Raw genomic sequence first — 12,611 nt, forward strand, 5'->3', positions numbered from 1 at the left:
AAACAATGCACAATTGAATTGTTGATTTTCTGTTCATAATGTGTGTCTTTCCTAACCCTAACCCTTGCCTAACCTGAACTCCTAACCCTAACATAATGTGCATACAATTTTTTGACTTAAAAGTTGTCAACTGTTACCATCAACGCTGTTATCTTTCTAAGTGCACACTTTATAAAGCTGAATATACTTTTACGTCTTTACAGAGCAATAAAAATCGAGGTGTATGACTGGGACAGAGATGGCGGGTAAGAAAGAAACAATCTGTACTGTAAATAAGACATCTCAAGTTAGCATACTAAGTGGGCGTGTGTTTTCAGTCATGACTACATCGGAGAGTTCAGCACCAGCTACAGGGAGCTGTCTAAAGGTCACTCGCACTTCACCGTGTGGGAGGTTAGCCACTTTCTTTTCCTCGTGTATTTTTCATATACATATGCTGAAACACATAACTGTGCTTAAAATGTGACCTGCATAACACTTTTGATTTAATAGCTTAGATATTATATTTTACTACCCCCTTAAGTTCAGAGGTTTGTTACCGCCACAATAAAGTGTTTGACCTTTGAAGGACATTTTGTTCAGTATCCTATTGAAACCTCATCTGGTTTATGAGCTTGCACATCACAGGAGCATTATTCTGTTCTGTAAGAGATAAGAACATCTATCAAGTGCAGAGTCTGGCAAACGTTTTCAGATGTTCATCTCTACCAAAAGCCTCTGATAATATAGTCCTTTAGCACAAGATGACATCCATCATCTCTTTCCAGAGTTTTATTTTATGCATTCACACAATCTTACTGGGCTCATATTCACAAATGGGTTCCTATGAGTTATAACCTCCTGTCTGCCATTGGTTGGACAAACAGGCAGTCCTGCACTAAATTCTTCCCATTAGACATTGACATTGTTTTGTGAATTTACAATAAGAGCACAAAAAGAGTTCTTTTGAAGTGGAAACAATAACCTTTCTGATTCTGATTGAATTATGGGTAATGTGTTTTTTTGGGAGGGGGGTTATCTTTGTAACATTTCCTTTTAAAATTACATTTCTACAGAAGTATATACTCACTTTATATCAGCAGAGGTTAAATAGTTTAAAGGGTGTGTTGCAATTTTTCAAGGAATTTGTGCAATTTGCTTGTTGGTAATAAACATATTGGGCTCTATCTTACACCCGGCGCAATGCAGCGACGCAAGTGTATTTTGCTAGTTTCCACCCTGCGCAATTATCATTTTCACGTTTAGCATCACATTGTTTAAATAGCAAATGCATTTGCATAAGGATGTTTAAAATCTCTAGCCTGGTGGTCAGGACATGAATGGATCAAATCAACAGATTTGCAAAGATTTTTTAAAACTCCACATATCATAAATAATAATTAGCATGGTAACTTTGCAGTACTATGTATATATGATTTCCATATTAAATACGCAAGTATTCAATGGCAATAAACATCACATGGCAATAAATATCCTCACTACATTATTATTTCTCAAAACATTATGACAAAAATGAATGTCAAAGCTGTATTCTTACAGTTATTCAAAGATGAACACATAATTCCATTTATTACTTCCTGTTTATGAGCACGTTTAACCCTATTTTTATTTATTTTTTGACCACGGAGGGCCGGTGGTCTACGAAATTTCCCGTTAGATTTTTTTTGGTCCCACTCCGCCCCTGCCATCATACATGTTGGCTCTTGCTTTCCCTTTCTCATCGCAGTCAGTCTCCATAGTTCTCTACTACGCTGAGGCTACCTTTCATCTACTTCTCCCCAACGTGACGTCATCGCCGAAGTGCGTAAAAAAACCTTTAATACCAAAAACTTAAAAAAATGGTCTTAAAGACATTTTAAAAATGATATACATATCTTGAATGATTTATGTACCCATTAATCGACAGTGGTGGTTAACCTGCAACACGCCCTTTAAACTTGAAAGACTTACACCTTAATTGATAAACTATTTCTGAATGGATACAATAAAAAAAATGTTTACTTTTAAGAACTGTCAACAGACCCGGCTGCAAAATGAAATGACTGAGGGGCCACATGAAATTTTTAAGGGAATCTTAACTTGAAATAAAAAAAACAGATTTTGGAATCAGGGTTACCTAAAACAGTGGTTCTCAAACTTTTTTGGCTTGCGGCACCCCTTGTGCACTGTGCATCTCTTCATGCCCCTTCCCAAAAATAATTTATGAAATCAAACATTCTAAAACTTACAATTTGGATGAAACAAAACATATTAAATGATACAATGTAGTGCTGTTGGTTAGAAGCCTTATTTTTCTTAGGTTTAATTACATAAAATATGTGATACATTTATTTATTTTATAAAATGTCATTAAACTGGGGCCAGTTTGAGAACTAATGCTCTAAAAAAAATTATTTGCAAAAGTATACTGCACAGTCAACCCATACAAAATTAATAAAACATACAAAATGATTACAATTTTATTTCAATTTTTAAAAATCATGATTTTATTTATATCTTGACTTTTTTAGAAGAGCTGTAATCTTCTTGATTACATACTGAACTGAACTGCCGCTGATATCATAGTGCGGTAAAACGTTAGGGTTAGGCTTATACGTCCTTGTATAATGATTTAAATTTTGATATTTTGTAAAATGTTTTATTACACATATAGCCTAGCAAACATTTTTTATGAATCAATATTACAATAGTTTCACATTTAAATTTTTTTAATCATGATTCACCGCTGACCTTACATACGTTACATGAGACCCACTCAGCACGACAGACAGCAGCCAATAGAAATTTACGTTTATCACATCCTGTCCAATCATCTTTTAGTGCGTTTATTCATCAACACGTCATTGCCAGTTGGAGAGGCATAGCCCTGTTTTGTTTAAAATAAATAGAAAATGATGAAACCTAAAGAATTTTTTTTTAGGCTGTATTTTTTATTGTCTTGTAAACACACAATTAGTTATTAATTTTTAAACCTTGCTATAAGTACCAAAGATAAACAGAGGGGGCACAAATCTTTTCCCCCCTCGCCGAGCTTGACTGTCAACAATATTTTGCTGACTTACTGCATTTGACTCGGCTGCATTTCTGCAGGTGCTGAACCCCAAGAAGAAGAAAAAGAAGAAAAAATATCTAAACTCAGGAACCGTGAGTGCATTTAAAATAACATCTCACACTTTAATTCAAAAAACAAGCTGAAAGAACAAAAGAAATTCCTGTACTGTATTTGTGTTCTAACAAAGAAATATCCATATTGGTAAGACTTCCTATTGAAGGTCCTACATTATATCTTCATAAGCAATGCACAATGCCTTCATAAGCTGTGAATATAAATATTCATAAAGACTGTAGCTCATCGCTAGTCTATGCCGGTACCGTCGGTACTCTAGTGAGTTACATCATTACCAGGGGCATGAATATTGATATGACATTTATGATTTAAGTGTGCATTGCTTATCGAAAGTGTGATGGTGCCATTTAGGACTCGACATAGGAAGTGTTACCAAGCTTTCATCTCAACAGGTCACCCTGCTGTCCTGCTTCATTGATGTTGAGGTCACGTTCCTGGACTACATCAAAGGAGGGTGAGGATTCACATTTGTGTGCATATGTCTGAACTCGTACATCAGTAATGAGAGTGATTTGGAATATTATCCCGTTATATACATTTATTTATCTCTCCACGTTTCATGGGCCACAGGCAGGGTACACTCTCGACAGATAGCCAACTACATCACATAAAACTGTATTTATGACTTTAGAATTAATTACAATACAATATTGTAAACTATGTATAATTACATAGTCACGTTTTCATCCAGTTTTGTGATGTTTAATTATCAAAGGTGAATATGCGTAAAGAAAAGTTTGTAAAATGTTCCAGTTGCCCTTTTATCAATAAAATGGTTTGTGTGATGATGTCATGGATGACAAAAACGAATTATCGCATACGTTTTGGTGTATTGCAAAAGAAATCCGATACTGACATTTTTATAAATATTTTTGTGTATTTCGCAATTATGTATTGTTGCCATCTTACTGTCATTTAAATAAAAAAAGTGTACGAAATATTTGGAGTCTACGGAGCCCCTAAGGGGACATGGAGCAAAAATTAAATAAAGTTACATTTCGCATGCGCACGTAAAACTATCGCATGCTCACGTGAAACTATCGCGTGCTCAAGTGAAACGTTTCACGTGCACTCGCGATAGTTTCAAGTGAGCGCGCAATAGTTTCATGTGCTGAAAGAACAATCGAGCGCACGATAGTTTCGCGTGAACACGCGATAGTTTCACGTGAGCATGCGATAGTTTCACGTGCTGAAAGAACAATCATGCGTGCGATAGTTTCGCGTGAGCACGCGATAGTTTCACGTGAACATGCGATAGTTTTATGTGAGCACGCAAAACTTTAAAAAAATTCTGCACATGAAGGTTTCGCCTGAGCACATGAAAGTTTCACGTGAGCACATGAAACTAAACTTTAGATTTTTTTTACTCCAGTGTCACCTTAGGGGCTCGGTAGAAGTCAACCTCAAAAAGCAATTGCTAATATTAGTTAAATTTTAGCTATTTGTGATTTTGTATTTGTATTATTGTTATATTGCTACATGGGTTTATTTTATTTTTAGTTGTAGTATTAGTTTATTTATTTACAGTTAATAATTTTATTGCCTCAATTTAAACTATTTTAGTGTATTATTAAAGCAACATCTCTAGTTTTCGTTTAGTTAAGTAAAAATAATAGTTTAGGGATATATTTTATTTTATTTTAGTTAACAGAAATGTTTTAAGTTTTAGTTTTAATAAACTACTGTATAATAGCCCTCACTGGTGGCGGGTGACATCTTTTTGGGGGAGCACGAATGCGAAGCTCATCAAAACATGTATTTAGCCCTTCATGTGCATCACGCGTCATGTCAAAATATGTGTTCGGCACGTCAAGTGAACCTATGTGCCTCACACGTCATGTCAAAATACGTGCCTGTTGCAGACACTTCGAATAGGTTTATGATAAAAGAGATACGCGCGTTTGCCTTATACTCGCTTAATTCCATGTGTTTTCAGAGTTTATTGTTAAGTTTGTGTCTATTTTGTAAACGTGACCGTCTCTTTTATCATAAACCCTTTCGACGCATGTGCAGCAGGCTCATATTTTGACATGACGCATGATGCACATGGGTCACATGATGCAACAAACACATATTTTGACATGACGAGCCACACACATGACACTCCGAATACAAATTTTAGAAAGGCTGATGTTTCCAAACAACATTTGACGTATTAATATTCAATGCATGAGCTAAAGTTAAATAGAAAAAGACGACTAATTTTGTCATGACAGGGTAGAAGTGACAGGACGCAAACGCAAGGTTCCAAATCAATAACATTTAATAATAAAAACACGAGGGCTGACATGGTGAATACAGAAACTCAGGAACATTAACACAGGAAACAGACAGGGTATCAATGACAATAATCCGGCAACCGGTGTGACAGAACAAAGGCATATAAATACAAAGACAATTAAACAAATGACAGGTGTGGTGTATTGGCGTAATGAGTCAATGAGAGTCCAGGTGAGACGGATCAGTGCAATACACAAAACATGTCACGGACTAGCTGTGACATAACCCCTCCCTCTACGAGTGGCTACCAGACACTAACATAAGCACAATACAAAAAACAAAGGCTGGTAGCGAGAGTCCAAGGAAGGGGTGGAGGGCTTGGGGACCCTGGCGAAGCCGGCACCCGCCGGGATGAGACCAACAGGACGGTTGGTCGGACTGCGCCAGGAGAACCGGAGCGATCGCTCCGAGAACCGAGGCAAACGAATTACCCCCCTCCTGGGAATCGTCGACGATCAGATGCCCCCGGAAATGATCTCCCATCCCCTCGCGGAAACAGAGACCCTCCCTCGGTAGCCACCCCGGGGAAATGATCCGGCGTGGTCCGTTCCGGATCCCCCTGCGAGCAGGATGGTGGTCCTCCGAGGGACTGTCGATGTCGACTCAACCAATGGGGGACCGCCTGGGCTGATCCTCCTCCCCGCAGACCCGCAGGAGCGAGCGATCGCTCACGGTGGTCCCCAAGAGACATCGGGGCTGATGGGGAAAGAACCTCGATGTCACTACTCCCCCTCGACGAAACTCCTGGGGGAGCCACCCTCCGTGAACCTGCTGCGTCCAGTTTGGCCGGATTATTCTGTCACGACAGGGTAGGATTGACAGGACGCAAACGCAAGGTTCCAAATCAATAACATTTAATAATAAAAACACGAGGGCTGACATGGTGAATACAGAAACTCAGGAACATTAACACAGGAAACAGACAGGGTATCAATGACAATAATCCGGCAACCGGTGTGACAGAACAAAGGCATATAAATACAAAGACAATTAAACAAATGACAGGTGTGGTGTATTGGCGTAATGAGTCAATGAGAGTCCAGGTGAGACGGATCAGTGCAATACACAAAACATGTCACGGACTAGCTGTGACATAACCCCTCCCTCTACAAGTGGCTACCAGACACTCACATAAACACAATACAAAAAACAAAGGCTGGTAGCGAGAGTCCAAGGGAGGGGTGGAGGGCTTGGGGACCCTGGCGAAGCCGGCACCCGTCGGGATGAGACCAACAGGACGGTTGGTCGGACTGCGCCAGGAGAACCGGAGCGATCGCTCCGAGAACCGAGGCAAACGAATTACCCCCCTCCTGGGAATCGTCGACGATCAGATGCCCCCGGAAATGATCTCCCATCCCCTCGCGGAAACGGAGACCCTCCCTCGGTAGCCACCCCGGGGAAATGATCCGGCGTGGTCCATTCCGGATCCCCCTGCGAGCAGGATGGTGGTCCTCCGAGGGACTGTCGACGACGACTCAACCGTTGGGGGACCTCCTGGGCTGATCCTCCTCCGCAGACCCGCAGGAGCGAGCGATCGCTCACGGTGGTCCCCAAGAGACATCGGGGCTGATGGGGAAAGAACCTCGATGTCACTACTCCCCCTCGACGAAACTCCTGGGGGAGCCGCCCTCCGTGAACCTGCTGCGTCCAGTTTGGCCGGATTATTCTGTCACGACAGGGTAGGAGTGACAGGACGCAAACGCAAGGTTCCAAATCAATAACATTTAATAATAAAAACACGAGGGCTGACATGGTGAATACAGAAACTCAGGAACATTAACACAGGAAACAGACAGGGTATCAATGACAATAATCCGCCAACCGGTGTGACAGAACAAAGGCATATAAATACAAAGACAATTAAACAAATGACTAGCCGTGACAAATTTGAATTGATAACTTACTCAGCTATATCTGTAAACATGTTGATGCGTTACACCTTTATTCGCAAAAAATGGATGGCCTTGGATGGTAACATTTCAAAATAATATCAGAAAGAAATGGATGATATTACTTCCGGTTTATTTGTCATACTGGACAGTCGATCACATTGCATTGTGAAATGCAGTTATCTGTTTGTTTGGAGAGTCCAGTAAGTCATCCAGTTATTCAGTGCATACAGAAAATTAGCATAAATTTCATACAGCATATCATAAAAATTTTAAGTCTCATAGTGATATGATAGAACAGTGCAATCTCATCTATCAAGACTGTTTAAGCATCTTTGTGCTTACCAACCATTAATAATTCCTCTTCCTTTCCCCCTTTATCTCCTCAACATTCACACACCCACATACATTCCCATGGAGCTCACTGCATTATGATGCAGTAATAAACTGAGCTATAAATAGCCTTTCTATTCTGAGAGATGCAGAGACCCCAGGCACATGACCCGGCTTTCAAACAGTTGAGCAAACACTGGAAATATCGGAGGAATAATTGGAAAGTTCTGCATAAAAGCATTAGAAGAAGGTTGTAGTGATGTTTTGTACTATAAATGTACTGTATGTTCTGTTAAAAAAGCAGGAGAACTGCAGAGAGATGCTGAATAAACGCTCTCTCTTCATTTCTGCCCACAGATAAAATTAAGCTGAGACATGATTTTGCAAAGTCAGCTCAATGCAGCTCTGGAGATTTGACCAAACAGTTTTAATATGCTTTAATAAGCAACATATGTTTTATTCTCATAAATTGAGTCACATATGTGCTCACGTTACTGTTTTTGCTTTCACTTTCAGCACTCAAATCAATTTCACAGTGGCAATTGATTTTACAGCATCAAACGGTGAGTCTTTCTCTAGAAATAAATTCACAGCCTCTTCATATGTTGATAGCATTTTATTTTGGCTAATGATGGCATTTTAAAAAGATACAGCAATGAAGTTACTTATCAATATTTGGATGGAGGAACTAATGTTTGGTTTATTTTTGGCAGGCAACCCTTCCCAGCCTACCTCTCTGCATTACATGAGCCCGTATCACCTGAACGCATACGCTCTGGCCTTGAGAGCCGTCGGAGAGATTATTCAGGACTATGACAGTGATAAGATGTTCCCTGCACTGGGGTTCGGTGCAAAACTGCCTCCTGACGGTCATGTGTCTCATGAATTCCCCCTGGTGAGGAAGCCTGTAGCTTCAGTTTGTTTTTAGACAGCACATTCTTGTTTGAGTATCTTGTGCGTTCAAATGCAAAGTCTTGTGCTGATTATTATTATTAATAAGCTAAGAATTTATACATTTATGTGAATGTCTTAAAGCTGCAAGCCGTAACTTTATCCGTTTTTTTAATAAGTACATCAAAAAATCGGCGTTTAAAACTCCTTACCCGAATTTGCAACGCTACGTTCAAAATAAGTATTTATCATTTGAAGTATCGGGAGATGATTTTGTGGGTCAGTCAATAAAAAAACTGCAAATAACTGCAATTTTTGTTTCAAACAGAGGTGGCGATAGACCAGCAAAAGTTACGAATGTTTAACTCTTTTCCCGCCATTGACGAGTTACTGTATCTCTTTAATGAAAAGAAAACGCTTCCCTGCCAATGACGAGTTTTTATGGCAATCCATATTTCCGCTATTATCCACTAGGTGGTGCTCTTACTCAACTTATAAAATACCGAAGCATCCACTGATCCAAAAACAGTAAAAACTCTGTGTCTGTTTTGATCATCTCTCTGAATTTGATTTTTTACAAAAATGCAATTACCTCAGCTTTTTGCTCAAAAGTTTGCCATTTCTGAAGAAACCTACCCATATTTTGATAAAAAGTTGATAAAAAGAGAACAAATAAAGATAGAGGATTTTTTTTTGAAAGAAGAGGGTCTGTTCTTTCATTTGTAATATGCAACCCATTCTCACTCCCCAAGGCGTCAAAATTTGAAGCATGTTCAAACGCCTTCAGCATCAGTATAAAGAAGCGAAGGGTGCCCCTATGCATCACTATATCGATGAAATGGGATCTCCGTTGCTTTCATGCTAATCCCTCAGCGTCGGATATAGACGAAAGGGAATCCCGGAAGGTGATGCCGTCACGTTATGCGACGATCGGCAGGATCACGCCGCCTCTGGACGGCAACCACTACACTTCCTTCCACATTTTTAAACCATTGTCGCTTGGGGTTGGGGTTAGACTTGGGGTTTGGATGTCAGTTTAAGTATTGGTTTATAGTTTTTGTCTTCTGATTTTTAAGCCATTGTTGCTTGGGGTTAGAGTTCGGGTTTGGGTTAGGATGTCTGTATTGGTTTATACTTTTTGTCTTCTGATTTTTAAACCATTGTCGCTTGGGGTTAGAGTTGGGTTTGGGTTAGGATGTAATTTTATGTAACAGAAAGTCGTTCTTACCCCAACCCCAAGTGACAATGGTAAAAAATTTGGAACAAAAATTGAGTAGTTACCGTCCAGAAGCGGCATGATCCTGCCGATCGTCGCATAACATGACGGCATCACCTTCCGGGATTCCCTTTCGTCTATATACAACGCTGAGGGATTAGCATGAAAGCAACGGAGTTCCCATTTCGTCGATATAGTTATGCATGGGGCACCCTTCGCGTCTTCATACTGACGCTGAAGGCGTTTGAACATGCTTCAGATTTTGACGCCTTGGGGACTGAGAATGGGTTGCAATATAGTATGTTTATATATATTTTATATTTATATATTAAAAGAAGATAATTTTATGAAAGGCATTAAACTTTTGTGGAAATCATAAAAAATACCTTTTTTTTAAACGCCTGCAGGGAAAGGGTTTGCAAATGAGTTCTCGAAAATTCTTGAAAATTTGTACAAAGAGCACCACAATAACAATGATTAAAGGCTGTACCTTTTCTTCAGGCATATTTCAGCAGTATAAAGTCATACAATACTGTATGTGGGATATTTTGTTTGCAAGAGACTGGACAGGATTAACATTTGTGACCCTGGACCACAAAACCAATAAGTCAGGTATATTTATAGTAGGGATGTGCATTTATGTCATTTTTTCATATCGATTAATCCATAGGTCTGAAGAACGAGTACTCGATTAACTGGGGGTGGGGCAATCAAAGGGGCGGGGCGTACACGTCATGGTGAAAATGAAAAATATTTTTATTAAAAACACTCAAATAAAACTTAATTTTGAAGAAACTATGAGTGAACACATACTAGATTATTAATGAATTAAATGTTTTTAACAGAAACCTCTTGCAGGAATAGCTGCGTGATGAAGTGAAACTAAAGGGTTAATAAACACAAACCGAAGCACTTTCTATATGACACACTCTACATAATATTAAGCCTTATACAACATAAATGTACAACGTGCATCTATCTGCATAAAATGCAAGACTTCAGCTAAGTTAAGTAGGCTACAGAAAGTTTATTCCCTTTGTGGATGTGCATCATAAACAGCGCGCTTTAAAACACGCCCAGTCAAAGCACAAGCTTCATAACATTAACCAGCTTTAAGTCTTTTGCTATCATTTTAGCGATTAGCTGTGTCGTGTTGTCCCCTTACCTGTTCTCAGTCAAGATGTAATGTTAATGCTCGTATGGCTCTCTGGTATCTCTTGACATTTGATGTGTAAATATGAGATGATAACCCATTGAACTTTTGACGACGCTGTACATTTTGCACCTGACTGACTGTATTACCGAAAATCACGGCATCCTTTTAAACCATAGTGCCTCTGTGATGTGAGGTGTGGCCGGCTTAACGCAATCGGCGGGCTGCCGCGCATGACGCGGATCGGCGGGTTGCTGCGGCGCAGGCTCGCGTAATAATCTGTTTGTTTATGAATCATGCATTGCGATGTTACTGATGTCATACGCCGGTCTGCGTAGCTCAACACGGCATCAAACACACATCTCCAGACCCAGTCTTTACTACTACATGCGCTTGTAACACTAACCAGACATCCAAATGCTGCCATATCCACAATAAATAAATAAATAAACCCACATGATCATCGTTTTCGTGATCGATCATGGATGCCACATTCGAGTTCTCGAGCAATCGTACTCATGCCCATCCCTGATTTATAGCAATAGAAAACAATACATTGTATGGGTCAAAATTATCGACATTTCTTTTATGCACTGAAAAAAATTATTCATTCAATTTACTAAATTTTTTAAGGAAGTGGTTGCAATAAATTTGTTTTAGCTACATTTAAACGAAATATATATATATATATTTTTAATGTAGCTTAAATAAATTGATTGCGACCACTTACCTTAAAAAGAGTAAATTGAATTAATTATTTTTTTTTCATTGTGGCAAATATCATTAGGATATTAAGTAAACTCATGTTCAATGAAGATATTTTGTAAATTTCCTACCATAAATATTAATAACTTTATTTACTAGTAATAAGTGTTCATTTGTACAACTTTATAGGCGATTTTCTTAATATTTAGACTTTTTGCACAGTCGAATTCCAGATTTTCAAATAGTTGTACTGTATCTCGACAAAATATTGTCCAAACCATCAATGGAAAGCTTATTTATTCAGCTTTCAGATGATGTATAAATCTTTAAATCTTTAAAAAAGTTTTAAAAAATTGTCCCTTGTGGCTGGTTTTGAGGTCCAGGGTCGCATTTATGCTTTTACTTACAATGTTATTGTGATACGTAAAAGAATACTATGATTCTCATCGTACAACAATCCACAAAATAAAAAGTAAACTAAATATAATATATGTTTGACAGATAATGACACTGGTTCAACCATTTTGAATTGGATTATGTATGAACAATGTTTTTGTTGGGTAAGACAAAGTCAGCCGAGATCCAGTTTAATATTTTTTTACTAACATGACAAGCAATTGGTGACATTAAGAACTGATGACAAAAACAATTGAAGTAGTTTTGAAATGTTTAATCACAATCTGCTAAACACACCTAAGCGACCAGGAAAAGCTAATTTTATGGTGGAAAGTGATGTAGTTGTAGCAGTTCAAAATCCATGAACTAAATAAGTTACAGATAAGTTTTTTCTGGCACTATTGGCATTGTGCTACTACTTCCAATGGAAAGCAGGCAGTAAGTGATGTTTGTTTACATTTCTTGCAATCACAGCAGAGTACATTTATCATGATAAGCATTAAACCAGATATACAGTATATCGCAGCATGCTCTATAACTCATGTCACTTTCACCTTTTATAAGAACTGATTCAGCTGCTTGGAACGCAGTGGTCAAGGGATGCATGCCATACAATCCCAG

The 12,611-nt window shown here is 38.7% G+C and overlaps 1 protein-coding gene across 2 annotated transcripts in view; it reads left to right on the forward strand.

Annotated features, from left to right (window-relative positions):
- The window catches only part of cpne8 (copine VIII), an 88,063-nt gene that overhangs the window by 57,279 nt on the left and 18,173 nt on the right, over positions 1–12,611 (forward strand). Inside the window, exons 10-15 of one of the 2 annotated variants that reach the window (XM_055192484.2) lie at positions 204–245; positions 318–393; positions 3,091–3,144; positions 3,520–3,581; positions 8,146–8,192; positions 8,343–8,524. In XM_055192484.2, the coding sequence (XP_055048459.1) occupies positions 204–245; positions 318–393; positions 3,091–3,144; positions 3,520–3,581; positions 8,146–8,192; positions 8,343–8,524 (463 nt within the window). Of the gene's footprint in view, positions 1–203; positions 246–317; positions 394–3,090; positions 3,145–3,258; positions 3,496–3,519; positions 3,582–8,145; positions 8,193–8,342; positions 8,525–12,611 lie in introns of those variants that run through there. The other variant, XM_055192485.2, reaches the window with a different exon arrangement.

This window comes from Misgurnus anguillicaudatus, chromosome 6 (genome assembly GCF_027580225.2).
Source record: "Misgurnus anguillicaudatus chromosome 6, ASM2758022v2, whole genome shotgun sequence".
In the NCBI taxonomy this organism is placed as follows: Eukaryota; Metazoa; Chordata; class Actinopteri; order Cypriniformes; family Cobitidae; genus Misgurnus; species Misgurnus anguillicaudatus.